The 27,686-nt window shown below is 38.2% G+C and overlaps 1 protein-coding gene across 1 annotated transcript in view; it reads left to right on the forward strand.

Moving 5' to 3' along the window:
* tacr3a (tachykinin receptor 3a) overlaps positions 1–27,686 on the forward strand; it is a 42,114-nt gene continuing 14,428 nt past the window's right edge. Inside the window, exons 1-3 of the mRNA XM_084712954.1 lie at positions 1–498; positions 8,399–8,587; positions 11,535–11,685. Of these exons, the coding sequence (XP_084569080.1) occupies positions 131–498; positions 8,399–8,587; positions 11,535–11,685 (708 nt within the window). The 5' untranslated portion in view covers positions 1–130. The remainder of the gene's footprint in view (positions 499–8,398; positions 8,588–11,534; positions 11,686–27,686) is intronic.

Raw genomic sequence — 27,686 nt, forward strand, 5'->3', positions numbered from 1 at the left:
TGTGTAACTTGCGCGCAATGGTGCATTTATGCAAGTCCTGTCCCACCATTCTAGCTTTGCGCCTCAGTAGGCAGATCAGACCCGTGAAACATCTAGAGTGTTAAAACTTTTCTTGGAAAAGCAGACGAGGATGGCAGCTCCACATAACGGATCCAACATAACGGCGAACTACACCAACCAGTTCGTGCAGCCGCCGTGGCGCGTCGCTCTCTGGTCCGTCGCCTACAGCTTCGTGCTGGCGGTGGCGGTGTTTGGAAACCTCATCGTCATATGGATCATTCTCGCACACAAGCGAATGAGGACCGTGACCAACTACTTTCTGCTAAACTTGGCGTTTTCAGACGCGTCCATGGCCGCGTTCAACACTTTGATAAACTTTATCTACGCTGCCCACGGGGAGTGGTACTTCGGGGAAACGTACTGCAAATTCCACAACTTCTTCCCGGTCACATCCGTGTTTGCGAGCATCTACTCAATGACTGCGATAGCCGTGGACAGGTGGGTTCATGAAATACTTAACGAATGACTGATAATGCTATTATCTCCCCCTCTCACCCCTCTCCTCTCTCCTCACCTCTGTCTCCCTGTAGGCGATGTGCTGTGTGTGTGTGGGGGGGGGGGGGGGGATTCAGTAAAGGAGAAATTCAGATTTTCCTTACACTTTTCCTGAGATCAAATAATCAGTATTAGTTTGTGTGTTGAAAAAAGAGTAGAGCAATAAAGTGAGGTAGAATATTCCATTTTAAAGGGACGGTTCACCCCAAAATCAAAAATACATTTTTTTTTCCTGTGGTCTGTAGTATTATTTATCCAACTACACTGTTTTAGTGTTTTGAGGCTGTAGAAATGTCTCTCGAATACAGTGACACATGGCACATGTCCTGTGTTACTCCAAGCACCAAAGAACACAGAGAAAGAAAATAGTTCCAACATGAAATGTTCACAACAAGGTCTATGGATTATCTTGAGTGATAATATCATAATTTCGGAAAGAGACATTGAGTATGAATATTTCAAATGTATTTTTTTATGTATTCTTTGGTGCTTGGAGCAACACGGGGCTTGTGCCATCTAGTTGTCAGTTGCCATCCAGGTCATTGTAATCTCAAGAAAAGATTAAATCAAAGGTAACTGGACTTGTTTATATGTATGTATGTGTTCATATAAACAAGTCCAGTTGCCTTCGATGTAATCTTTTCTTGAGATGCAATCTAGTTTCATTATATTTGGGAGAAGGCAGACATCTCTATGACCAACATTTCCAAAACTTAGCACCTCACACTTAACAATCTAGATGGATAAATAGCACTAGAGATAAGAGGTGAGAGAAACATATGTCTTGATTTTGGGGTGAACTGTCCTTTTAATGCAGATTACATTCAAAGAAGCAATCAAATATGTGGTGCACATACACAAAACATGAATATTTAAAGTTACACAGTATGTTACAGAAATCCTTATCACCTTGAAGTCATTCATCTTGAGTGCTTCTATCATGATTTTTGGACATCTCATTTCTGATTATTCCACTTGGCCATGCTGCCCTCCACCAATAGTGGTCGAAATCTAAATCTTGTGCTTAAAAAGGGAAAGCCAAATCTTTGTTCTGTCTCTCTTGAAGACAAACACTCCACTGAAGAGGCTTAGGCAATTAAAGTCATTTGATGCCCTTATTATCATATAATTGTCCTTATAGAGACCACATCAGTTCGATTGATGGCATCTTTGTGGTTTTGCTCCCTGCTGGTTTAAGTATACATTGATTTCAGTTCCCATTGGAGTAGAGGGTAATCACCTGCTCGTGATTTGCATTATTATAGCAGAAAGGCAGCTGCCCAGCAGGGTGACCGCCATCTCTCACCCACGACAGGCCTATTCCACACATTTATTTTTACATTTCACCGTCATTGATTTACAAACTGAAGCTGTTGTTTCTCCACTGCAGTGAATGACTCTTTCTGTGCCTGCACCCTAGAAAAGATCAGCCTTTCCTCCATGCTTTTACGCTCTCTGACTCTCTTGTTTTCTGTCACTTCCACTCATATTTGCTTTTTCACACGTCTTTCTTCGTTTCATTCTTTCTGTCTTCTTCAGTCTCTCTTCTCCTGGCCTTGTGGTTTCCAGTAACATGGAGATGTAGTCATCACTATCAGCAGGGCTTTGATATTGATCAGTGGACCATCATACATCATAATGTTTGAATAAAGGGATTAGACTGATGAAGGAAGCAGCCACAGGCCGAACATAATGAAAACAAAAAGGCGTGTGTGTGCGTGTGTGTGTGTGTGTGTGTGTGTGTGTGTGTGTGTGTACAGCAGGAGAACAAGTGTCACAGTGTGTTGTGATATTGTGGGAGGTGTTTTCCTCCTCCAGTACATCTCCTTGACACACAAAGGCAACAGTGCATTTCCTGAGGCCGTGCTCATTTTGGCTTCTCTACAGCAACTTCCATTGCATTTGTATTTTTGGTCTGCAGTGTCCGTTCGATTCTGTCAACCGTGCACTGAGAAAGAGAACATCGGCATGACCTACATGATGTAGATGTAACCTCCGGTCATGCTTTTCGTAACCCCAGTATGGTGCTGTCTCTGCTCTGATGTCTTGAAATGGCATGAGGCCACAGTTCGTGATCATCTGTGAATGTGTCCTTCCTGCTGACTCTCTGTGTTGCAGAGCGTGTTTCCTTTAGGCGCTGCAGCAAAATAGACACAGGTTGCTGTGTGGAAGGTAACTGGCAAGCCTTAAAGCTTTATATGATATCACAGCTATTGGCTTTTTCCATTTCTCACACCTTTATTTCCTTGTGTTGACGTTGTGGATGTGTAGAATTACTTCACCTGTATATAGAAACTTCAAGGGGATAGTTCAGATTTTTTGAAGTGGGGTTGTATGAAGTTCTTATTCATAGTCAGTGTGTATGTATAGATGATGCAGTCAACACGTCCTTAGTTTGGAGAAGCAGCAGTGGTACCAGTGGTGATATTTTTTTTTTTCCCAGGATAGTGAAGCCTGTTTTGAATATGTAATGAGCGTGAATCATTGTTCATCCAGTCATCAAAACAGTGTTTTTTAGTGTTTATTATCATTTTTTTTTGTGTGTGACGTGTGGAATGAGGGACACATGGGTTAGTTTTGTACAATGGGATAAATGCGGCTGTTAATAACAGAGGAGGCTGATCTGATCTGATTTGTGTGATGGCCTTTCAGTCTGTGCTAAGTGCAGCATGATCAGAGGGTGAGCTCTGCAGGGAAAGACAATTATTAGCTGAAGAAAAAGGATAATTCTGGTCCTAAAATTTGTATTTCAAACAAAAAGTGCTCAAATGTGTTTTTCATTCTGTCCCTGGTAGGAACAGTTTAAGGAATACTGTCTACTGACAATTTGAAGGCATTGATTGAACGTTCACATAAAGACCATATTCTACAGATATTTGTAACTGTGACATTTTTCATCCCCTACGATGTGCAAATGTAGCTGATCACCACTTTGAAGCCTCACTAAATAACTATGTCCAAATTTCTCAGATGAATTTGGGGCTCAAACTACAGTCAGCTGATTGTAAGTCCTCGTCTACCACCACGTCTGATAATCCATATTGTGTTCTTTGTTGCTCGTGAGATTCAGAATAGCAGCAATGTCACACTCCTATCTGACATTGCACACATGCCAGACACACAAATCCTCATTGTTTAATATTTTTAAGTATTTCCACACAAAGCTGCTGGCAGACATCTTGTTGCGTGTCTAATTCAGATAGTAAAGCCACAAGTCACTGTATTAAGTGCATGAATCGTCAGAGGTGTTTGAATTCGTGGCGCTCTCTGCTTGTTAACCAAGTAATTAAAGTTCTCAGTTTGCTCAGCTTGTAACACACGCTGGGGGGGTCGTTGCACCCCCAACTTCAACTTTTGGGGAGAATAAAACCCAACACCCCTCTGTAGATAAAAAATAGAATATTTTTTTCCCTGGAAAAATCTGAAATAAAAATGATTGTGCACTTAAGCTGATATAATTTTTTTTAGGTGGGCCTTTTTGTGGCTTAATTACATTTTGCTGCTGACCCTGCCAACAGCAGTACATTGCTTTGCTTTTTATAATGGTACTCTAGCTTCCCCAAACTGAAGGTGTACTGACTGCCATCTGCTTTGGGTAATAACCTGACTATGAATATGTACCTCTTAGAATATCACTTTAAAAATCACAGTATCCCTTTAATGTTATGTGCACAGAGAACTACAGATGGAGGCATACATCTTTCAGAATACCAAGAGCTGTTTTCCATAATGGGTCAGCTCACTATAAGATCATGCAAATATGGATATCTTGCAAACTGGAAATCAATATTTGAGATTTCTGCTTCACACCAGTACATTGAAGGTTAATAGAGTTTTGTTCTTGTGCTAGCAGCACTGAATAATCACTTCTCAGCAAAGTTTCTTTCCAGACACAATGTTAGATAATTCATAGGCTTTGCCATAAACAGATTTCATTTGAATTACTCATAGGAGAGGAAATAGTCTCTATGAACACTGTTGACAGTGATGTCTGCAGAGTATGCAGTGTAATGGGTACTTTGTTCCTGGAGAGAGATGTTGAATTTTTAAAGAATCATACTTCACTGCTGAACAAAATGCATTCACATTTAATTGAATTGTATTGAATGGCAGATGAAATGTCCTAGGTGGACGTCTCAAAATCCAAACCAAAATCCAAATAAAAGCAAACCTTTCAGCATGGCTAGATATCAATACTAAGTGGTATTGTAAGTGTTCTCCACTTATTGAATTGTCTCAGGATTTCTGCAGTTAGGGATATAGAGATGAGAGCTCTCCTGTAGCCAGACACTTCAATTTTTTTGGTCGGGAGTTTGTATGCTGCAGTTCATTGGTGTTGAGACAGTAAGGACACTGTTGAGGGGAGATGTTAGGGGGAGAAAACTTCTCCAAAGAGAGGCCTATTGAATACATCAGTTACAGACTGAGTCTTATATTTCTTAAAGAAAAAATTCATGACTTTTCAAGTGGAATTCCAGTCAGCCTGGATGGTAAATGTTGTTAATTGAAGCAATAAAGTCCTCAGGGCGTGCAGTATTGACTGAGAAAACTTAATTCTCCTGCTCATGGAGCCATGCTAGCTGTGTCTGCATTTACCAGGATGCACCAAACCATGTATATGTTGTCATGTATCAACACCCCAGCCAGCAGAAATGGCAGAAGTACAGTCATTCTTTACTTAAGTAGAGGTACAGATACTTGTGTAAAATAAAATGACTGGTAAAATTAGAAGTACTAATTCAACTTCTTTACTCAAAGTAAATAAAATCAACAGATGTTTGTGTTAAACTGTAGCATGTAAATTTAAAAAGCTGTCAGAAAAACAAATACTCATAGATACTATCTATGTACAAATAGGATTTTTTGCTACTATTTTTCTAGCTGCTATTGATTGTATTTTTTGATATGGAGGTTCCACAATACAAAGAATTGAAATTTACATAGGTGTTATTATTTTTGTTTTTGGGGGTGAACCGATTTACTTATAATCTCTTACTTTTTTGTTTTTTGATGTTGTTTGGATGATGTGTATTAGCTTGTTCTTTATCACTAGCAGGTTCAAGGCTACTGTTGAAGGATCACACTCATAAATGGCTCAAAAATAGCTGAAGAAAATCCAGGGCTAAAACATGTCTGTTTCTTTTTTCTGCTGTGCAACATTAAAAGTAATACACATCACATTTGCGGGTGCTGACAACTTAATTTGCTATTTTGTAGAGGTGGGAGCAAGTAATTGTTTGCAAGTCATAAGTCTCAAGTTTTTGCACTCATCTGAGTCAAGACAGTTAAGTCCTAAGCTTTGAGTTTCAATTCATAAACGTCCGTTTTTTTCTAGGACTGCACAGTTTGGCAAAAAAAACATGCTGTGATTATTTTGACTGAAAATAGCACTACAGTACCTCACTATAATGTTGGTTTCTAACACATTCCTCCTTTTTCAAAAAATTGTGATTTGGTACTGGTTCTACAATTTAGATATTACTCCTGGACGTATTGCATTTTTATTGTGATCCATTGTGCAGCTCTAGTTCTTTCTGCAATTACAAATGGCAAAAGTTGGAAGTTGTTGCTTCTCCTTTTCATGATTTTCTCTGCTATCACATTGATTCAAACAAAGTGGATCTGGAGAATTAAGTGTTGACTTGCTGGGGATGAATTTAGCATTAAATTTAGTTGAAGTTGAAGTCCAAGTGATGTGACTTGTGTCCACACCCCTAATATTTTTGTTTCAGCATCCATCATACGCTGAAAAGACTTGAGTATACCAGTTATTTTGTACGGGTAGTTTTGGTGATCCTGTAAGTATTTTCTCCTGTATGATGCTGTTAAGTGAGGGAGGCTGAAACATTTAACATACTCCTCTCCTCTGAGGACATTCGAGTCCGCACTTGACATTTAACTGTGCACATAATGTTTGGCTACTTGTACTGGAAGTCTCATCCAAGGTAATCTCTGTGAGTTAAACAGTAGGCGGTGATAAAGTGAGTGTTTAGCTGGTGTTGTCACATCATGGTGACACGGTATTTAAAACAGTACGTTGTCTGAAAGCTTTGTGCAGCTTAAGGCATGACAGACCCCCAGGTTGGACAAAAAAAAAGCAAAAGATGATTTATTAATTTGCTGCTGTAATGTCTGTGTGATCATGCCCAGTAGGTGCTGACGCCTGCGTGAATGTGCTTTGATGTGTAAACCTATTCATCTTATTCAAGTGTTGCTGGCGTTGTATTGTGATCATTGTTCAGTGGTTACAAGTCTATTAGATCAGCCACTGTAGTGCAAGGTTGTTGGAACCAAAATGACTCTAGACTGCTGTGGCACACACTTGATTGGACATCTAACAAGCTATTCACACACTGACAACCACAAGGCCCTTTGAGACACTCGGAATAAATGCCAAGCAATTACTGGTGAATAGAGGGGGCATCTTTGTCGTTGTCCCTCAGAAAGCTCCAGTAACTGAGGTGACAGGACAAGGCCCATTCTTTACCACCTTATGAGGATTGACTTAACGGCTCTGAGGCTGTGTTGCCACCAATTGAAAATCATGCAGCATCCTGAGTCGAGTTCATGTCCAGCTGATAATCTCCTGTCATTGTGTGGTTCAAACTAAATCTCATCACAGTTTTTTTTTTTGGAACAAATCATCCATCAGCCTCCCTGAAAGTCGAACAATGCAGCATAATTGAACTTTCACAGGCAGCCTTGCAGAAATTAAGTATAATAGGATTGTAGAAATGTTTAAAATGTCTGAATCCTCCATTGATTTTTAGATCATAAAATTCCTATTGCTACTCGATCACGTACAGCAGTGCTTCCTGAGAGAAATCTGACGAGTGACAACATTATTAAAGTAATAAGATGTAATAAATATACATTTCTGTTGCACACATGTTATGTTGAAGTTTCATACTTCTGTCTAATATTTCCCTTTTCTTGCAAAATACTGTTTATTTTTACCTTTTGAGGCAATTGAAAATCCTCTAAATCAAACAATTCAAGAGGGTGAAATGACTCTTTATTTGAACAGCTCTCAAATCATATTCACTGTGATGCCATAATCAATCCAAGAAGATATTATAAGTAATCAAAAGCCTAAAAATTGGAGAAAACTGCCATAACATGTACATCAGTGATACAAGTGTTGGGTGGCCCTCCAGCAGTTCTCTAATTCATGATGACAATAAATTCATTCACACTGTTTTTCACAGGAAGGGGGCAGATATGGCACTTTTGATGGGATAAATGAGGCTGTTGGTAAAAAAAAAAAAAAAAGCTGTGCAAAGTGCATTACCAGACAGAGAAGAAATACATAAAGATAATCCCATAAATGTATATTTCATACTAAAAGAGTTTAAATATGCTGTTCATTCTGTCCTTGGCAGAAGAACTTAATGTTTATGAATTATTCCAACATTTCTGTGACTGTATGATGGAGCAGGTTCCAGCTATGTCTTATGTTGAATAAAATGTAACCAAAGCATTTACAACTAAAATGCAGTTAATTTAGTTAATAAATAAAGTCATTAAGTCTTGAAAATAAAAATGATTATTTATTTTATCTGACAAATAGTAAAATTATATTAATATTTATTGATTTTATTAACTGGCCCCTGGCCTCCTGTCATTCTGCAAAAGTGGCCCTTGGGGAAAGTAAGCTGAGTATCCCTGGTGTACATGAATAAACCAGAAGGAGGACTGAGTGTCTCTATAAAATATATAATGTATGTTAAGAGACATCTTGGTTAAACAAAGATTAAATCTATAAATTAGTCAATAATTGTATATGCTGTGGAAGCTGTAAACATAATAATGTCTTTTTAACTTTCTGACCTCTGACCTACAGGTACATGGCCATCATCCATCCCCTGAAGCCTCGTCTGTCGGCGAAGGCCACCACAGGAGTCATCGTCTGTATCTGGAGTCTGGCCGTGGTTCTGGCCTTCCCTCTCTGCTACTTCTCCACCACCCGAGCGCTGCCCCACAAGACCCTCTGCTACGTGGCCTGGCCTCGCATGGCCGACGACCCATTTATGTAAGAAATGTTTTAAAAAAGACTTTATTTTGCTTTGGTATCAGACAGTGTAGCTCAGTCCTTTCCACTTTCTTAACAGCTTTGTCAAAGTTCAAATGAAGCTCGTTTTAATAGGTTGCTCCATGCAAGTTAATTACAGTGCAATTAATGTAATTAAGGGACCATTGTGCTATTCCTTGTTAATTTATTTCATAGAAAATGGTAGAAAATAGAAGAACCAAATAAATATCTTGCACTGGGAGAATATTACCTCTGACAGACTCGCACTTTTTGTTGACACTGACAAATATACAGTCAGTAGGTTTTCCAAAGACTTTTGTAGATGTTTTTCTAATTTATCACCATATTATGTGTGATACAGCTATCCTCACCTGATGATATGAGACATACAGTTACATGGTGAATCATGTCTTCACATGTGATCACACACGTTTCTCTCTTTTAGGAGTAGTTTGACATTGTGATGTATCTGCTTTCTCCCAGATCTAAATAAGAAGATTGCTATAACTCTCATGTCTGTACACTAACTACAGCCAGTAGCAGGTCAGCTTAATTTAGCACAAAGGCTCCAGATGGTAGCTGGGTTCTGTCCGAAGAGCCCGCCTTCCAGTTTATTAGTTTAATCCATAGTTTACATTATGTGTGGTCCCTGAACGTGGCATGAAATGCATGCATTACAACAATCCACAGTCCATTTCAATACGTTCACTACTTGGCTGCTGCTGAATTTGATGCTCCAGAAATATAATATTAAATAACATTATGAGACTATATATCCTACAGCGGTTTAAAACAAGGGTTTTCATGTGTATCCCACAATAATATGCTGACAGTCATCAACACTTTGAGAACCCCTTTGTTTAATCCATGCATTTCTTGCATCAGGCACTGCAGTCCTCTGCAGTCTTTGCTGGTTGCTTGGCAATTTCAGAGTGACTACACCACTCAGAGTCACCTCTGGGAGTCTCAATAAATGGGGATGGCAAGATGTCAGCAGGCAGGTCAGGCCTGCCAGTATAAGGTTTATTTATTTTGAATCTCAACTTTTATTTGAGTCTGGGATCAATTCTGTTTGTTTATACCTCCACACAAGGGATGCAAGCTCTTGTATCCCTTGTGTGGAGGTATCAGGGACGCAAGCTCTTCTACAAACATTCCTTTACCCTCACAGGTTCAACACAAAAAATGAGCAGAACGGTATAGAACTATTACAAATAAGTCCTGTTAGACGATCCTACTGATAAACATCAGCACTCTGACTCTCAAAGGCACATCTTTTGAAAACGTTACTTTACACCTTGGTAACAATGCTCCCTTGAGAAGTAAGAATTATCAGCCAAATCTTACTCGTCATCCCTGTCCGAGTTCTGTTCAGCTGCCTCTAAAATCCAGTCAGAGAGAAATACAAGACTGCTTGTCACCAATAGCAGTGGGAAATTATCTGTCAGGCAAAAGGGGAGTGAGGGTAGCTGCTGCGAGTTACTGCTGGCGTGGTATGGATGCCATCAGGGAATGAGAAGAAAAGATGAGAATGGGGAAACACTCTGGAGCCGGCACTCTCATATGAGAGCCAACTGTGGATATTACCCTACATGTTAAGGTTCAACTCATTCTCCCACACATACAACTGCACTGATTCATATCCAAACAGAATAATTCAAAAGGATTTTACATAGTCAGTGTTACCCAAGATTACTCCACCAATCCCACAAAAATATACAAACATTGACAGTGATGTCTGCTGAACCACCATCCCTTAACAAGCATAGTATATTAAATACTGTATGAAAAATACTGGTAAAAGTTCCTTAAACTGGGACATGATAAAGTTTAAGAAATGTAATATTTTCTAGAGTCTAGAGTAGAGAGGGTCAGTCTGACGCTGCCTAAAATGCTGGATCGGGTATAGGGGAGTATACAAGTATGCACCAATCCAATATATGAATTTATTAACCCCAGAAGGGGATCCTGCTTCTTCCCAGTAGCCCTGTTTATGCTTAGTATTATTTGGCCAATACACAAAGTTAAGGTATGAGAGTCATATTGATCTTATCTGAGCCTCGAGAAGACAGTAAATATGCATATTTCCTAAAATGTTCAGCTATTGCTTCAGTTAATTCAACAGTCTGTTGTAGGTTTCAGGTGTTATGGTTTGCTCCCATATTTCTGGTTGAATTTCATGGTAGAAGTCAATAAAATCAGGCAGGCAAAACACTCTGTAATGCTCCTAGTGGGGCATGAAGTCCATCCGAATAAAGTATATCGCAGACGTAACCCCCTCAGTGGAATCGTGAAGTCGTGAGTAGCAATAGCTTAAGTGGACAAAGAAGTGAATCCAATTCACCAAGCCCTCCACACTAAAAGACAACAACAAAATATGTTGTTTGTCCATAACCTCTAAAGTGACACGTGGTCTGATGCCCCTATCAGCAAGACAGAATTTCCAAAACTATTACAAATCACTGTTGAAAATTAAATCTTACATTTAGGTAAACATTGTGGTTTGGGTTAAAATTACTGCTTTAACAAGGTTGGGGGGCATTTGTGGTCGTGGTCACAATACCAGCCATGTGGTTAATGACAATAATGGTCATGCTTAGAAAAGAAATTATGTTGACTGTCAGTGGGAAACGAACAGTTATTTTGTGTGCTAAAGTCCAGTGTTTGCTGACCCATCCATCCACTCAGACTTCCTCCCTGCATCTGACCTCCTCCTTTGCATCCTTTCATAATTACTGCAGCCCCCTGGCTTCATCACTCGAATGCTGTTTTGGGCCACTGGTTGAAATTATAGGTGCAGATGTTTTTCTTGGGAGTCGATATTAGGTACAATGGTACAATGTAGCCATCTATGTTGAAAATCTGCAATGTGTATGAAGTGATATATGGGTATAAATATTTCAGAATTGCAAACATTCTTCAGTCTTTCCTCCTTCTCTCTTCTCAGGTATCATATCATAGTTACAGTCCTGGTCTACGTGCTGCCCTTAGTGGTGATGGGCATTACTTACACCATTGTGGGGGTGACTTTGTGGGGAGGGGAGATCCCTGGAGACTCATCTGACAACTATCATGGACAGCTCAGGGCTAAAAGGAAGGTAAGCATGTCCGAGGATAAAGAGTTGTTCATTCAGATTTAACCTGGGGCAACCCAATTAGTAGCTGTGAACATGTTGATCTTTGATCGCTAGAAATTAGAGAACCAGGAATAATTTACAATTGTCTATGACTGAGCAGCCTGTGGCTCAAGGTAATTATTATTTCACCTCTGTTTATATCCTGCATGGAGTAGGAGGAGGATGATTTCAGGCAAGGTACCATTTTGACATTTATGCCTTTAAGAAAAAAAAGAGATTTGGGAGTTCTCCCGTTTTACAAATTTTTTTTCTTTTTTTTACGGAAAACTATAAGCCGTTCAAAAACCATCTACCAAGCCAGAGCAATTATCCATCATACTGTTATTAATATATACCTTTAGGATTTGGATTCGAGCCTCTGTCTTTGTTAATTTAATTGCTGTGGATAAAAACATTTATCCTCTAATGGCAGGAATCCCAAACCACCACCAGATCTAATTAATTGTTTCTTTGCCTGTTTTGTCTTCATGATAATCTTTTGTTAAATGTAATTTGCAGAGAAACAACCTGGTGAAAACACAGCATGCTTGGTAGAGATAATATATAATATTACTAAGAAATTTATAGCAATGAACATTTATTTATTACTGCAATACAACTAAATATTTTTCATGGTTAAAGAACCAAGCATCTAGTTGTGTGTTGAATTACTGGAACTATTTCTTCTTGTTAGGACATTTTGTTGAATAAGTATTAGACATTCAGTAGCACCAGTAGGACTACACAGAAACAATGAATATTAAGTAACACCTTATCTGAAGGGTCATTACACTGTTATAACCATGTCATGACACCTATTTATGAATGTTTATGACTGATCATGTCATTATGTAATTTTAAAAATAAAAAATAAGAAAAATAGAAATTCCAATTGGTGATATTGAAAAGAAAAGTGATGGTGATTAAGCCCAACAATTAATGAAAGTGGTACTGCTTTGCATTTATTACACTTAAAGTGAGAACATCAGGTACAGCGTGCAGTGAACAAGAATAATGACTTTTGCTGGCTGTGTCCGTGTGAAGCAGGTTTTTGTGAACATTTCAGGGAAGAAAACCTTGATTCCACTGAACACAACCTTTGTGGTTGTCGCTTGTCCTCAATCAGCTGTTTGTCCATGTGTCCGAACAGGTGCAAGCTCTGAAAACCAACAGTGTCTCAAGGCATTACGAGCTTGTCTGCATTTTGGTAGATGTATCCGATGCCATGGCTTTTATGTCTCAGTAGTTTTCACAGCCACAATGAAGGATGACCAAATATGAGAAAACACAACTTGCAGCAAAGGCCTTGGTCATAAAATGACGCTAAAGACGAATAAATCCTGGAAAGCAGCATCACTGGCAAATAGAATCATACTTGGCACAGGCAGCTGCATGCAGTGGAGTATCACCACACACACAGCCATTATGCATTTGGGATTAAACAAATCCAAACCCTGATTAAGACTGTTTTATTATGTGACTCAGATTTAAAGTGTTACTACTGCACCTCTGTAGCACACAAGAGACTATAAACTATTTAACCATTTAGAGAAAGGACCGTAACCCTAACCTCATCATGTTTTTCCTGCACACTGAGCCAGCTGTAGAGGGAACCTAATCATGTTTTATCCACCACAGGGGCATCCTAGAGAGCACTTTTGCGAAACGCTCCCTCCCCCAGGTGCACTGGTGACTGCACTGTTTATGAAAACTGTCTTTACTTTCCTCTATTCAGTGGTCCTCAACCACAACCCTATCAGATGAGCTGATGAGCACCTCATCACTGATTTTACCCATCATGTTCTGAATGTGTTTTTTTAAACTGATATTAAAGTGGATGTTAATTAGGTATTAATTATTGCATATTGTTAAAATAGTACTCCATACACATGCACATGTTCAAATCACAACAAGCAAATTTCATCCAGACACTGTATCACAACTTCTGTTCTCACTCACTACTGGGGTCAGCTGACTGGTGGTGACCGGTCACTAGCAGCAACAGCTTCTTTTTGTGTCTGTGAACTGAAAATTAGCATTTTTTTTTAAATGTCTGGCTGTTAATAGACAGGATGTGTTACTGGTTAACATGCTTTGTAATGACGTCATTGAGCCTCATACAAGAACATTTTTTTATTCTTATCTTAACTCTGTGTGTTCTCATTCTTTTGTTTGCACGAGTTTGTTTTTCAGATTCAGCAAAGGCCCCTGACTTTGGATAACTGTTACTGAGCTGCCTCTGTATTTCGGTGCATGTGCATGAGACTTCCAAATTAGCATAATTAATGCCCCAGTAATACCCCATAAGACTACATTTCCTGCCGCATATGTCAGGAAGAGTGATGAAAATGGCATCAAAGAATAAAAAAAAGAACTTTATGAGTCTGGAGATTGCTGCTTTCAGAGATCCATAAAGAAAAGGCTATAATTGCGTCAGCGTCAGCAATGAAATTATTACTAAAGTCAAAGAACGGGAAAAATAAGTGCTGTTAATGGCGCGTCACCTACAGGTCGTACTGTCACCAAAACAAAGCCGAAAAGGTTTGATATGAAAATGACTTTTAAAAAAAATGTCTCACCGCAGCAAGGAGACGATGACTACAACGCCAGGAGAGGGTCAAGGGGAAGTTTCTATCATGGAGACGAATCACAGAATACATGCAATAAAAGGTGATGTTACACTGTCAGGCAGAGGATGTTCCTTTGGACAGAGACTTCATAAGCCTGGATGTGAGGATATGACCAATTCACCATTATGATAGGTGATTTAAATTTGAATTAATGATGGTAGACTTTAAGGGTAAATTTAGTTGACTAACATGTAACATCAAGAGAGATAAATACAGGAATGGCCCATTAAAACTATGCTTTTGCATGTCCGTTCATTTTTATACTCTCATTAGAAAACATTTGATTGGTTGCTTCACTGTATGATTTCCCTGTGGCTCAAGCCCAAGCTCCTGAGCACCAGCCCAGCCTCTGCCTGTGAATGCAGGGCCTAAATTTCTGTCTTTGCCTTTCCACGCTTTCACCTTTTCCTAAGAATCCATATTGGCTTCACCACTGGAGTTGTTATTTCTGAGTCCTCTGGCCAGAAAATGGGTCTATGGGGAGTCCTTCAGTGACTGTGAGAATCAATAAGTGAAAGGGAAGGTTTCTGCCCGGCAGTGTGCGTGTTTGTGTTTTTATTCAGGTGGACAGTTGGCATTTTGTTGCCGATCCAAGGCTGATTTCAAAAGCTTCTTGAAGAGTCTGAATTACAACATTTCAGCATCATTTTGAAGATGAAGTTTATCTTTCAACCCCACTCTGTCCACATTTCTGGTTTACGGTGCACAGTGCCTTTTTCTTTTGGATGAATGTCATGCAGGGTGAAGGGTTTGTGCCCACAGGCTGTGGTTAGAAAAGGAGAAGGGAGCCATAGAGGAGAGAACAGCCCGGGGCAACACAACCAAGCATCACAAAACTAGCTGGATCAAAGGCTGATGTTTGTACTGCACTCCAGACAGTTGATACTGAAATACTAAATAAATACTTCTTCACACTGAAAAAGCAATGAAACTAACTATATTCAAATATGTCAGTATGCATACAACTTGTAATTTTTAAGTGTGCTGCTAATGACTATTATTAAGTCAATCCAAGCCACAAAGTAAAGTGATTAGCTCCTTTCAGTGGCATTGTGGCATTAAAATTGTTAGGCCCATGGCCAGGAAGTAATCACTAACTAACTGTAATAGAAACATTGGGTGAAATGCTGCTCTTGTCACTGTCACGTTTTACCCAGCTGTCCAATCACAGTGGAGGAGGGACGGGACAAATACCACAAAATGTGTCCTCTCGTAGCCTGCTCCTTGATGGCTTCAGCTCTCACACCAAACAGCAGTACTCACCAAGACTGCTGATATGCCATAATAAGCACCCCTGTTATGCAGCCCAGTTATTAAAAGGGTTTGGGATGATTTTCACAACAATCAATCTTACCAGTAATGCACCCCCTGCTATCTCCCACTAGCAGACCAGCAGTCCCATCTCTTCTCACATGCTTCAGCTTACCCTTGATCCAGAGCAAGTACTCTTTCTTGTGCTGACATTTTTACATTCAGTATTTGTTGATAACACAAACTTTCTGCGAAATAAGGTACTTGAAACATATAAACGAACACTTATCTTCAGGGATATTCCCTATCATAGCAACCAAAGCTGATGAAACCCTTCAACTTACTCTCAAACACTCCCAGCTGGATGTATCAAGTCCAGGGACAGCCATGCCAGCAGTTGTGCGAGGGTGTACCTGCTAATATTAGCATGCTAACATGTGCACACTGTGTGCACAATGGTAAGACGTTGACAGTAAGCAGGTATAATATTAACCAGTGTGACAATCTTATCTTAGTGTGTCAGCGTGCTAAGATTTGCCAATTAGCACTAAACACAAAGTAGGGAGGATGCTGATGGGAGTGTCATTGGTTTCACAGGTATTTGTTCATAAGCCAAATTATTCAACCAATTAAAATTCTGACACGATGATGGGCCTTGATCACCAAAGAATTCCTGTTCAACCTGAGGGGAGCATGAATGTGTGGCAATCTATTCAATAGCTGTTGATATATTAGGCTTTTTCCACCAACTTGGAACCGGCTGTGTTCCAGTTCTCATACCTGACTTTGAAACCAAAAATAAATAGGTGTGGAACCGTACAAGGTCAAGATGCAAAGTGATTAATGTCGTAGAGCCATTCAACTCCATTGTAGGGGGTTACAGCAGATTATTTAGGTGAACTAGCTCTTTAAAGAGACATTAATGCTTATAGAGAAATATTGTCTTCTCTATAAGTATTTCTGCTGTGGTGATTGCTATTTGCACATCCCCTTCAGATTTCTGCTTGTGCTACTAAGTTTGATCCTTTATTAACTGTTTGTGATGTCACCGATAACCAGAACTTTCTAGGTGTGTACCGAACAGTCACAGCTGTATCTTTAAAGCAGCTGTAACCCACTCCAGGAACTGACAGAGTAATTTATTCTTTGTTGATGGTATCATAGTGGCAAAGGTCTCTAAAATGAAAATCATGGATTAGCTGAGGTAATGAAGCAGAAAATGGTATTTTTGTACAAAAGTTACCTATGAAGAGTGTCATTATTTCTTAAGATCTTATTTCTTAATTATCTTCTAGCGTTTTACCTTAAATACAAATTTCCTGTGCAGGGCACACAGGTCTGTGAGGCGACTGGAAGCAATAAAAAACTCCATCTTTCGACAATTTCTCATCATCTATATTGAAACAATGAGTCAACAGTACATTGTTTTGAGTTAATCCATTCTCACCACGCCACAGGTGTTCTACTTTAAGCTCACGCCCGAGGCTGTGTGTTGAAAAATGTCCGTCTGAAGTGCAACACTAAAGACCTGTCATGAGTCTGCTGTGCGGCTCTTAAAGACAATGTGTTCAACTTCTGTTGGACGCACCATCGATTATCCATCTTTCTTCCTCCCTGATGACATTGTACTGTGTGTGTGCGTTGGATTGGGTTGGTATCTGTGTCAGAGTGTGTGTGTTTGGGTGTAAGGATTGGGACGGATTACCTCTACAAAATCAGACTTATCCAGAAATGAAGCACAGCAGTGTTAAGCTTCAGTGTGTGTGAGTGTCATGCTATCCTTCAGTGTAAATGGGACTGTTATAATCCCAACTGGGCAGCTGCCAATAGATCCGTCTGTCCTGAGAGACACAAGGCGTGCAGAGCCAAGTGCCCAGACCTGTTTCATAATGAAAATCAGTGGAAGCTATTTATTAAGGGTCACTCTTCAATCCACAGTACAATATAATATGAATTGGCAGCTTTTTTTAGACTGAGGGCTCAGCTGCGACTGAGTACTTTAGCTATAGTCACATAACCTCCTGTGATCTTTCTTCTTTCCAGTGATGAAGATAAAAATTGAAACTCTCTGTTTTTCACACCCCGCCAAAAGCTCCAGGCAATCGTTTAGGTGTAAGTCATGCTTTAATAAAGGCCTTATATTTTATTCACACCCCAATATATTAGATCTCCCATTCTTTATTGCAGTGGTTTGACTTCAAAAAACACTTTTCTTCACGAAGCAATCATGCCTCCTAAAAACAAGGTAATTGTCTCGAAAAGTACAAAAGCTTAATTTGCTTTGCTTAAAAAACAAAACCTTAGAAAAGAATTAAAAGTTTCTGACAGAAGATATTCTTGCTTTCCTGCCATTGGCAGCTATAGAATTCGTATATGACAGCAGACATTACTCACAGATAAACTAGACGTGGGATTGTTTGAGACAGTACCATCAGACCTGTGGCAAATACTGTCACTACTGATAGCTACAGTTGCTGGGAAGTCATTATCTCATGGTGAGCAAGCATCGATTTTAGCAAATACTTAAATAAATGTATCATTTTCAATTGGCTAATCAATCTATACATTTTATACCATTCATAAAAGTCCCTCAAGTAATTTTAATGAATTGTATTATTGAATTATGTTAATATAGAGTCAGGGAGTAGTGAACTGAATGTGATATAATAATAAATAATATAGGACATATCATTCCTATTGGTTTTCAATCACATGTACCATCTAAACCTTGCACATGTATAAATTGCATTTATATTCTACTAAATGTACATTCCATTTATGTTTTTTTAAGGAAATGTAATTGCTGCCTGGATAATATTCACTAACACCATTTTTTCCAGTTCATTAGGTGTTGTATTCTTGTACTGCAGTAGAGGTGATTGGGTGAGTGATGAACATAAAGAGCACATAAACTTTACACCAGAGACTGTGATTCATGTTCTGCTTCATCAGATTTGGCCCCAAAAAAAAAAAAAAAAAAAAAAAAAAAATTTGCTTAAAGACTTTTTTTGGAAAGCCTTTGGACTTCCAGTCATTGCTGTCAGGCAGAAACCCTGTATGTCCAAAACTGTTATTTTAGGAAATTAAAACTTCATTTGTAAACTAATTGAATGCTGCTTAGTCAAATTTAGTATCTCTTTTTAATATTTTTAAATGGTTGAATATTTGTTAAACCCACAGACAGTCATAAAGGATGAGCAATAGTATTGAATTATGAAAAAAGTCAGTTTTCAATATAGTAATAATAATAATAATAATAATAATAATAATAATAATAATAATAATAATAATAATAATAATGATGATGATGATGATAATAATACCAAAATCAGTAAGTGCATTAACATACCATTGAACTCCTCATTATGTTTATACAATGTAAGCAGGGCTAAGTTTTCTTTTGTCAATAAGTGAACTAAAAAGTAATTTTCTAGGAGACATGGTTGGTTCACTGGCAAGGTGGGTTTTTCCAGTCCATTAAGAGATATATTGTTGTAAAGCACCACAGTTACAGGCAGGTGATCAGGACTGATGGTGGGTATAATACAAGGCACAGAAACTAGGATTCACATCCTGCTTACAGTGTGTTACAACTATAAAAAATGTTAATTGTGAATAGTTAACATTAGCAGAGGTAGGGAAAACAAAAATAAATATGTTGTCAATGAAAACTGTGTTTTAGGTTAGGTGACACTATTATGTTTGCTGATGCAGTGGTATATAAACAGAATTTATGTTGCAGAGTTGCACAGAGGGATTTTTTTTAAAGATAGTTCTTTGAAGAAAGGTTTGATTTCTTTCTTTACTCTTCACCGTTTGTTTTTAGTAAGCGAGTTTGTCTTGTTAAATCACTCAGTGGCATTCAAAAATGCAGCCTGCTGAGGTTTGTCCTTATCCTATCATGTTTCAAATTGTTGTTGGGATTCATTCTGCTTCAAGCTAACTAATGGGTAGTCATTTACTGGATTAATGAAGAAACATAAATCTGGTGCTTTAGCCCCAAGACTGTTTTGGTCGGTTACAATCTAACTCAATATCCATTTCATGCATTAAAAAGCTCATTAGCATGTGACTTTCATTACTTTTCTTCAAGTCAGCATCAACCTAATATGTTTTCCTCATCTAATGCCATTTGTTTCCCACTGCTCACTTTAATTTATATGCGAAATGATGTGGTGTAGCACGATACAGCAAGTTCCCATAATGCTAACTGGGTGTGAAAATGTGATTTAACACAGTGATCAACATACCTGTGTCGTAACTCTTTTGGAATGTGTTGTAGGTATCAAATTCAGAATGAGTGTAAACTTACAAAAAAACAACAGAGTTATTCAGTTTGATCATTAAATAGTTCCTTATTTCCTTTGCAATGCAATATTTACTTGTGATAATTAGAGCACAAAGTTCAGAGTTCATTATGGTTATGCTCAGGTACTGACAGAAGGCAAGAGGAAAATATGCTGGTCCTGGTTCAATACACAAGAAATGATTGGAAGCACAATACAGGATGTAATTATTTCATTTACACAATTGCTACGCAGCTCGCATGATGTAAGCAGCTCATTAGCCGTGCAGTCCTCTGTTTCTACACAGCAAGAGTTCAGGCGCAGTATGGAGTGTTGGTGGGGACCCAGCACACAATCACTGTCATCACACGTGTAAAGCATAAGAAAAAGGACTTTAAGTGTAAAAATATGCTTTAGTTCATGAATATGCTCAAATAGCGCAAGCGAAAAGACGTTGTACAGGCTGTGTAGACAGCTGTATTGATTAAAAGAGAAGCCTATTTGTGAGACTCTTCTTGTGCAGACAAGCGTTACAGTGGAAGTTAACCAAAACATAAATCTTTACCTAACCTTAAAGGACCATTGTAGATTTTTTTCCAACCTGGACCCAATTTTCTCATGTTTTTTTGTGTCAAAGTGACGATTGGAGGCAAGGTTTTTGCGATGTTGAGAGAGACTGCAGCAGCTGTGTCTTAATCTGTGGAGGCAATTGCGCCCGTCAGAGTACGTCAACTTAAAGTGCTTGCTTTTCCACTGACAGGCTCAGATTGTTATTCTAAGTGTTAATGGAAAGGATCTCGACAGAAACCGACCTCCTTCTCACTCCTCCTCTGATATTTCCAGTGGCAAAAACAAGGATTTTTCATGGACATATTTTGACGAGCCAGAGGTTTACATTGCCCATTTTGTGGCTGCTGGCAGCAGCAGTCTCACTCAGTCCTGGACAAATTTTAGAAATTGTTGTCCCCATTCATCACTTCGACACAAAAAACACGGGAAAATAAGATCCATGTTGACAAAATACTGAAATTATCCTTCATAGTCCGTGAGCCAGTAGGTTTGTCAGTATCTTCTGAGGGGAGTAATGCTCACAGTGATTTTTGGCGAGGTATCTTACAGTACAGTCATGCATCCGATGTATTGGGCTTTAATGTGTAAGATACGAGTGGATGAGTTTAGACGGCCTGTATCAGTAAAAAGCTGTATGTGAATCAGAAAAAAAATGATGCAGAACCAACGTGTCTATCAATCTCATTAGGACGTATACGGTTCACTTTTTGGCATCAAGGAACTGAACTGAAACAGAGTAGCATACTGCAGAAATGCATTTTAAACTAATTTTAAAGTGTCTCATTTACATATGAGATTCCAAATAAGATATTAACATGACTGTAATGTCCCCCTCTCTCTGTCTCTCCTGCAACTGGATTTAATAAAACTCTCAAGAGTTCTTCTTCCATCTAATAGTACCATATATATATAACATTAATAGAATTAAAATGTACACATTGTGTCTTATCACATTGTATCGCGACAGAGTTGAATCATATCCTACTGAATCGTTATCTATTGAATAAATGCATCATATCGTAGAACATGTATCGAGACGCATATCAAATCAGTCTCAGTCAGTGATATTTGTTGCAATAATAGCTGAGTTTAAGCACTTTCCATCAAGTGCAGTCCTAAAATTTGATTCTATCAATTAACTAAATAGTGTGTATGTATGAGGGCAATTATAAGATCAAGCCCTTCAGAAACTTCACTTTTTTCTTACAAAAAATGCAGAGTCTGACTTGGACTTGTGAATGTATGTTTATTCTCACCAGCTTCATCAGTAATCTTTTTCTTGATTTTCCTCTTCAATCTCCAAGTCCCTCTTCATGGTGAGGAGGCGTCAGTATATTCAGTACCAGTAGATTTTTGGGACATCTTTTTATTCAAGTTCTTAGTAATGTCTAAAATAGAGGCATGATTTCTCACTTTGGATGCTTAAAGCAATGTTTTCAGAATTCATACTATAGTTTTGAGGTAGAGGTTTTTTTTGAGCTACTCCAGATCTAAATCTTCTCTAATCTTCTTTCTTCTTTATTGTGCAGCACTAATCTACCACCACAGTACTCTAAACAGAAAAAAAAATCACAATACATTGCTGGTTAAAAAGACACCTGTTGCAAAGATATTAATGTATGTATAAATGGTGATATAAAAGTTGCCCAATACACACTCTAGTTTTGAGTCTATGTATATAAACAAGGTATTCATTCTTTAGATTATGTACAAAGTAAACTTTTGGTACATCTTTTATGAAAACAGATGTACATCTTATGCTATGTATAGTCAATAGGCTTCATGCAAAAACCTCTCATATGGACAGATTTGTTTTGTATAAGTGATTTAGGAGAATTTGTCACTTTCACCAATTCTGTGTTCTTTTGAAATTTCTGTAAGATAAAAACACAATTTATGAGCGGTCCAGACCTGTCGAAGACATCGTGTGCTGTTGATCTGCTAGTTTCACAACCCAAGTTTTTCACCAATGACTGTACATTTCATTAGTTTACAGAGATTTTGGTTTGAAAAATAAATTGCACTTCAGAATTATGTCAAAATTATCCTGTTTGAATGAATGTAAATTTACACATAGAGCCTGTCATCATTAATTTCAATTGGCTTTTACCAATGTAAAATTGGCTTTTTACCTTAATATGTCTTCAACAAGGGAGTCATTCTCTTTTGCAATGTCAGACAGTGCAACATCAACCATTATGGCACATATTCTGTCCAGCATCTCTGCAAGGGAGACTTCCCTTTGATCCCCTCCTCCTGTTGCAGTCATCGATTGCCTTGCTGTGTTAAGAGTTTTTTTCTTCTTCATTTCTTCTTCATTTCGGTGACAGTCTGACCTTCAGGTTACACAGCATTAACAGCACTCAATTTTCCCTTTTCTTGGCATTAGTGGGTCCCTTAATTCCACCGCTGATGCTGTTAAAATTATAGATTTTCCTTCACGGATCCCTGAAAGCAGGACTTCAAACTTAGAACTTGTAAAGTTTTTCTTTTTGCCCTGTGATGCCATTTTCATGAATGAATACTTCCTGGCATATGGGCAGGAAGCATAGCCTTATATGGTATTATTGGGGTATTATTATGCTAATTTGCAAGTCTTGCGGACATGCATTCAAATACACACAGGCTGATCATTTACACAGTCATCTGAAGTTAGGAGCATTTGCTGAATCTGGTGTGGCATCTGATGTTTGTATGACCCCACTGTACAAGAAATTAAGAGAAAGTTAGGATAAGAATACAAAAATGTCCTTGCATGAGGCCCATTACACTATCACTGCCAGTAATTGATTACATTCATGGAGATGCTTTTTTTATAACAGACTGAGCTACAGAGAGGGTCAATAATAACCACCAGTTTGAAGTACAATGCTTTATTCTGTTCTATGTATAGTTTTCGAAAGTCCGTTGCATCCTGGGGTTATAAATCACAAAGGAAGACTGCTGCAATGTTATCACATTTTTTTTCTAGCACTAGTGGTGTGTACTTTGCCAAAATCATTATGAGAATTATTTCCTTCAGACGGTTTGAGTGGTTCAAATTTGGGATTCAGGGTCACAGACTATTAACCACGTGCCCACATGCAGGACTAGGATGCAAACCCAAATTCTTGCATTTTTACAACCCAGGATCCACCCCAGCCATTACATGTGTGCAGTAAAAAACACAACATAATTCTAAAAACAACCCTGAATATTATCCAGCAGCAGTAATGTTTTCCTTGAAATAACATGGTACCACATACACGTAATTTCTGGTACACAGGATTGGAAGAACAGGTGAAATGGTGATGATTGATCGTAGCTTGTGGACACTGCATGGTACCTCATCTTATTCCCACTCTGTGCTCTTCAGGTGTGACATTCTGCTTGCAGGCTGATCGCCACATGTGTCAGTGAAGGGTTCTCTGCCTTTTGCACATTTTTCCTCCCACAAGCTTCCATCCAACAAGGGACCAGGCAAATCAGTGCAATCCAGTTTTCACCTTTACATTTAGTAGGAAAATTGCACTCTCATATTTGTTGCCCATTTTCCATGTTGTTGAATTTATATGAAATAGCCTTTAGAATCTAAATTTTAGATTATAGACAGGACACGTCTTTCCTGCTTTCCTCCTGTTATAAGAAAATTGCCAAGGCCATTAAAAATGTTTTGCTCAAATTGATGGAATGGCTTATATTTCACTCACACTCTCACAAATTTACTCATTGGCATACATACGGCAGAGAGGATGCAGATTCACTACATGGAGCAGCTGCTAGCTATTATAGGACCTTGCTTTTGTTTTGCTACAAGGGCAGAAAACAACATCCAACAAGAAGAAAGTTGAGACTAACTGCACCAAGTCACATAGTACAAAAATATAAAAAGTATCACCCCTTTAGATGTTTTTGCTTTTTATTTCTTTTATAAATGGAATCATGGTCAAAATTATTTGGCTTTTCTGATAAAAAAAATTTACAAAAAAAAACTCTTTAATGTCAAAGTGGAAACAGATTTCTACAAATTAATGTCAAATAACTAAAATATAAATATAAAAATATAAAATATATAATGTAAAATAAGTGATTTCATAAATATTCATCCCCTTTAAACTGACTGACCTAGTTCAAAAGAGGTCCAGCCAGTTGGTGCTTGTAGTCTCACAATTAGTGAAATGGAGATCACCTGAGTGCAGTGAACGTATCTCAAGTGATTGCAGTAAAGACACCTGTGTCTGGAAGGTCCAGTCACTGGTTCATCAGTATTCCTGGCCACAGTTACACCATAAAGACAAGAGAACACTCCAAACAACTCAGATAAAAAAAAATTTGAAAAATATAAGTCAAGGGATGGATAAGGTTAATGGGGGAGTGACAAAGAGAAAGCCACTGCTGAAGGGAGTTCATTAAATCTCCACTAGAGTTCACCCAAAGGCATGTGGGAGTCTTCATGGTCAAGGTGAAGAAATGTCTTTGGTCTGATGAGAACAAAATGGAGCTTTTTGGCCACTAGAGACAAAAGGGAAATCCTGGAGGATAATCTGATTCAGTCTGCAAGAAAACTACGACTTCGGAGAAGATTTATTTTTTCAGCAAGACAATGACCTGAAGCACATAGCAAAAGCTACACAGAAATGGTTTAAAGACAACAAGGTGAATGTTCTGGAGTGGCTGAGACGAAGCCCAGACCTCAATCCAAGAGAGAATTTGTGGCTGGACTTGAAAAGGGCTGTTCATGCTTGATCCCCGTGCAGCCTTACAGAGCTTGAGCGGTTTTGCAAAGAAGAATGGAGTGAAATTGCAGTGTCCACATGTGCAAGCGTGATTGAGACCTATCTACACAGACTGCTGTGGCTGCTGATTGTGGTTAAAGGTGCATCTACTAAATACTGACTTGAAGGGGGTGAATATTTATGCAGTCTCTTATTTTACATTATATATATTTTTTTTATTAAATTGACATTAAAAAGTAGTCACCCCGTTTCCCCCTTCACCTATAAAGAAACACCTATAAAAACTTCAGCATAGAAATGCAATCAAAAACAAAAAGGACAGCTATTGTCATTTTCTGATGTAACTGTATTAAAATCACTGCATAAAAGCAGATTGAAGCCAAGTGTAAGGAGTTCTCCAAGTCTGGTTTTTTTGCACAATCTTAGATTTAAAAATTTAAATTTTAGGCCTTTAAAAGTCTTAAATACGTAGGGATTTTAGATACAAGGCACTTAAGTACAGTACTCAAGTAAATGTACTTTGTTACTGTCCACCACTGGTAATGAGGTAATCTAAAAGTAACAAAGTAATCAAGTTACGCTAGTTTTATAATATGTCATTTTTTTCTTTGGATTTTGTACAGATTCAACCAAAGAGATGTGACACGTTATCTTGTAAGCTTTTGGTGGTCAGGTCTAATTTTGTAACCTTGTTACATCTCAGTCTTTGTGCTAAGAAAGCTGCTGGTTTTTGACAGCAGCTGCTGGTTGTCACTTCATATTCAACAGACAGGTACAATAGTGGCATCTTCTCGTCTAACTCTGGTTAAGAAACCGAGCAGCATATTTCCCAAAATGTCAAACTCTTCTTCTTCTTCTTCTTCTTCTTCATCATCTTCTTCTTCTTCTTCTTCTTCTTCTTCTTCTTCTTCTTCTTCTTCCAATTCTTCCACGTTATGTTTCCATGACATTCTATTCATGGTTATCTTACATGTTCTGTTACAGCTTGCATCTGCAATAGTAATAGTAATCTGGCGCTACAGAAGTCTTGGTTACAGTACACTTACCATTATTATTCTTATTATAAGACATTTTTTCTTTCTGTGCATTTTTGTCCCACTGGGCTTTGTAGTACAGCAATCATGAAACATCAAAGTGGTTAAAAAGAGATAAGACGTCTTCCCTTTGAGGTCTGCAGGTCTGCTTTACTGTATGTAAATTTCCTATATTGTTCTTCAGTCATCTCGTTTTCCCTCTGCTCCATTTGTGTTGGATTTTCTGGTTCAATCCAAGTAGGAAACCATCAGAGGGTCTCTGAATGTGAAAGCAGACACATTGAAGCCAAAATGTACTTCCATATATACAGTATATATACATATTACTGGGTGCAACAGATTTTCATAAAATTTGTCTCTTGTTTTTTTTATTGAACTTTGTTCAAAATAATGTCGTATGGTGGTGCATTTATTTACTTCTTCTTTCTTTGCTATTCAATTTTCATGCAAAGAATATTGTTTTTCACTTTGAACAAAGTGTGCTTCATTAAGTTTACTTACTTAATTATGCAGAGCTTGCATACTTTGTAGAGTGCAAACGGATAGTACAAAATAATAATAGAAAAATCAAAGTCCTATAAATTTCTCTCAGTAATTTATCTCAGTGGCATGTAATCTAGAAATTAATGAATCATGGATTTGCAATCAATGCAATCTTGACTTCCTGCAGCCTAGAAATTTAAGATAAATTTTATTTTTACACATAAACAGTAACTTCAAACCCCATCAAAGTTCAGAAAATTAAAGAAACAGAAAGAAAGACTATTTGTTTTTGCTTTTCACTGTAGCACTTGCATTCCTTTTCATAGGCAGAAGGATGTTGTTGGAGATGTACGTGATGTGCAGTCAGATAGTGGCCTCAGTAGTTAGACCTTTATTTTCTTCCTCGCCCTCTGCAAAACAACCTCTACACATCAGGAAAATAGATAAAAATAAAAAAAAAAGCTTGAGACAGAGAAAATTGCAGCTTCCTCAGCCAAGCTATCTCTGTTTGATCAGCACAGAACAAACCAGTCAGTCCAGCAGGAATGCTGAGATAGTAGAAGTGTGAAATGTTAAAAAGTAAGATAATTTAGATATTTAGAATTTTATCATAGTGATGCAGATGTGCCATGACTTACTGGCTACCAGATCATTTATTTCTTTACTGAACTGAAGACTTGGAGCAAGAGAAATATCCCAATACCTTTTCTTGCTTGGTAGTGTTTGTTTATTCCTGCTTTCAACATTACTCCCCCAAAATCTTTTAAGTTTCAAGCCACTGCAGGCTTGGAGGATGAAGGTGGGCTGCTGTCAGTTTAGATTATGTCAGTTACAATGGATTGATTTTGACAACTTTCCACAGCAGTATAAAATTGTAATACAAACTTCTTAAAAGACTCCTTCGGCAAAATCCATTAACCACAGTCCATCCGTAAAACTCAAGTAATTGGTTGTCTCAAGGCTGGCTAACTCTACACCCATCTTCATTCATCAGGTCCTGTTGTTAATGATACA

This window comes from Lutjanus erythropterus, chromosome 3 (genome assembly GCF_056507025.1).
Source record: "Lutjanus erythropterus isolate fLutEry1 chromosome 3, fLutEry1.hap2, whole genome shotgun sequence".
Taxonomy (NCBI): domain Eukaryota; kingdom Metazoa; phylum Chordata; class Actinopteri; order Lutjaniformes; family Lutjanidae; genus Lutjanus; species Lutjanus erythropterus.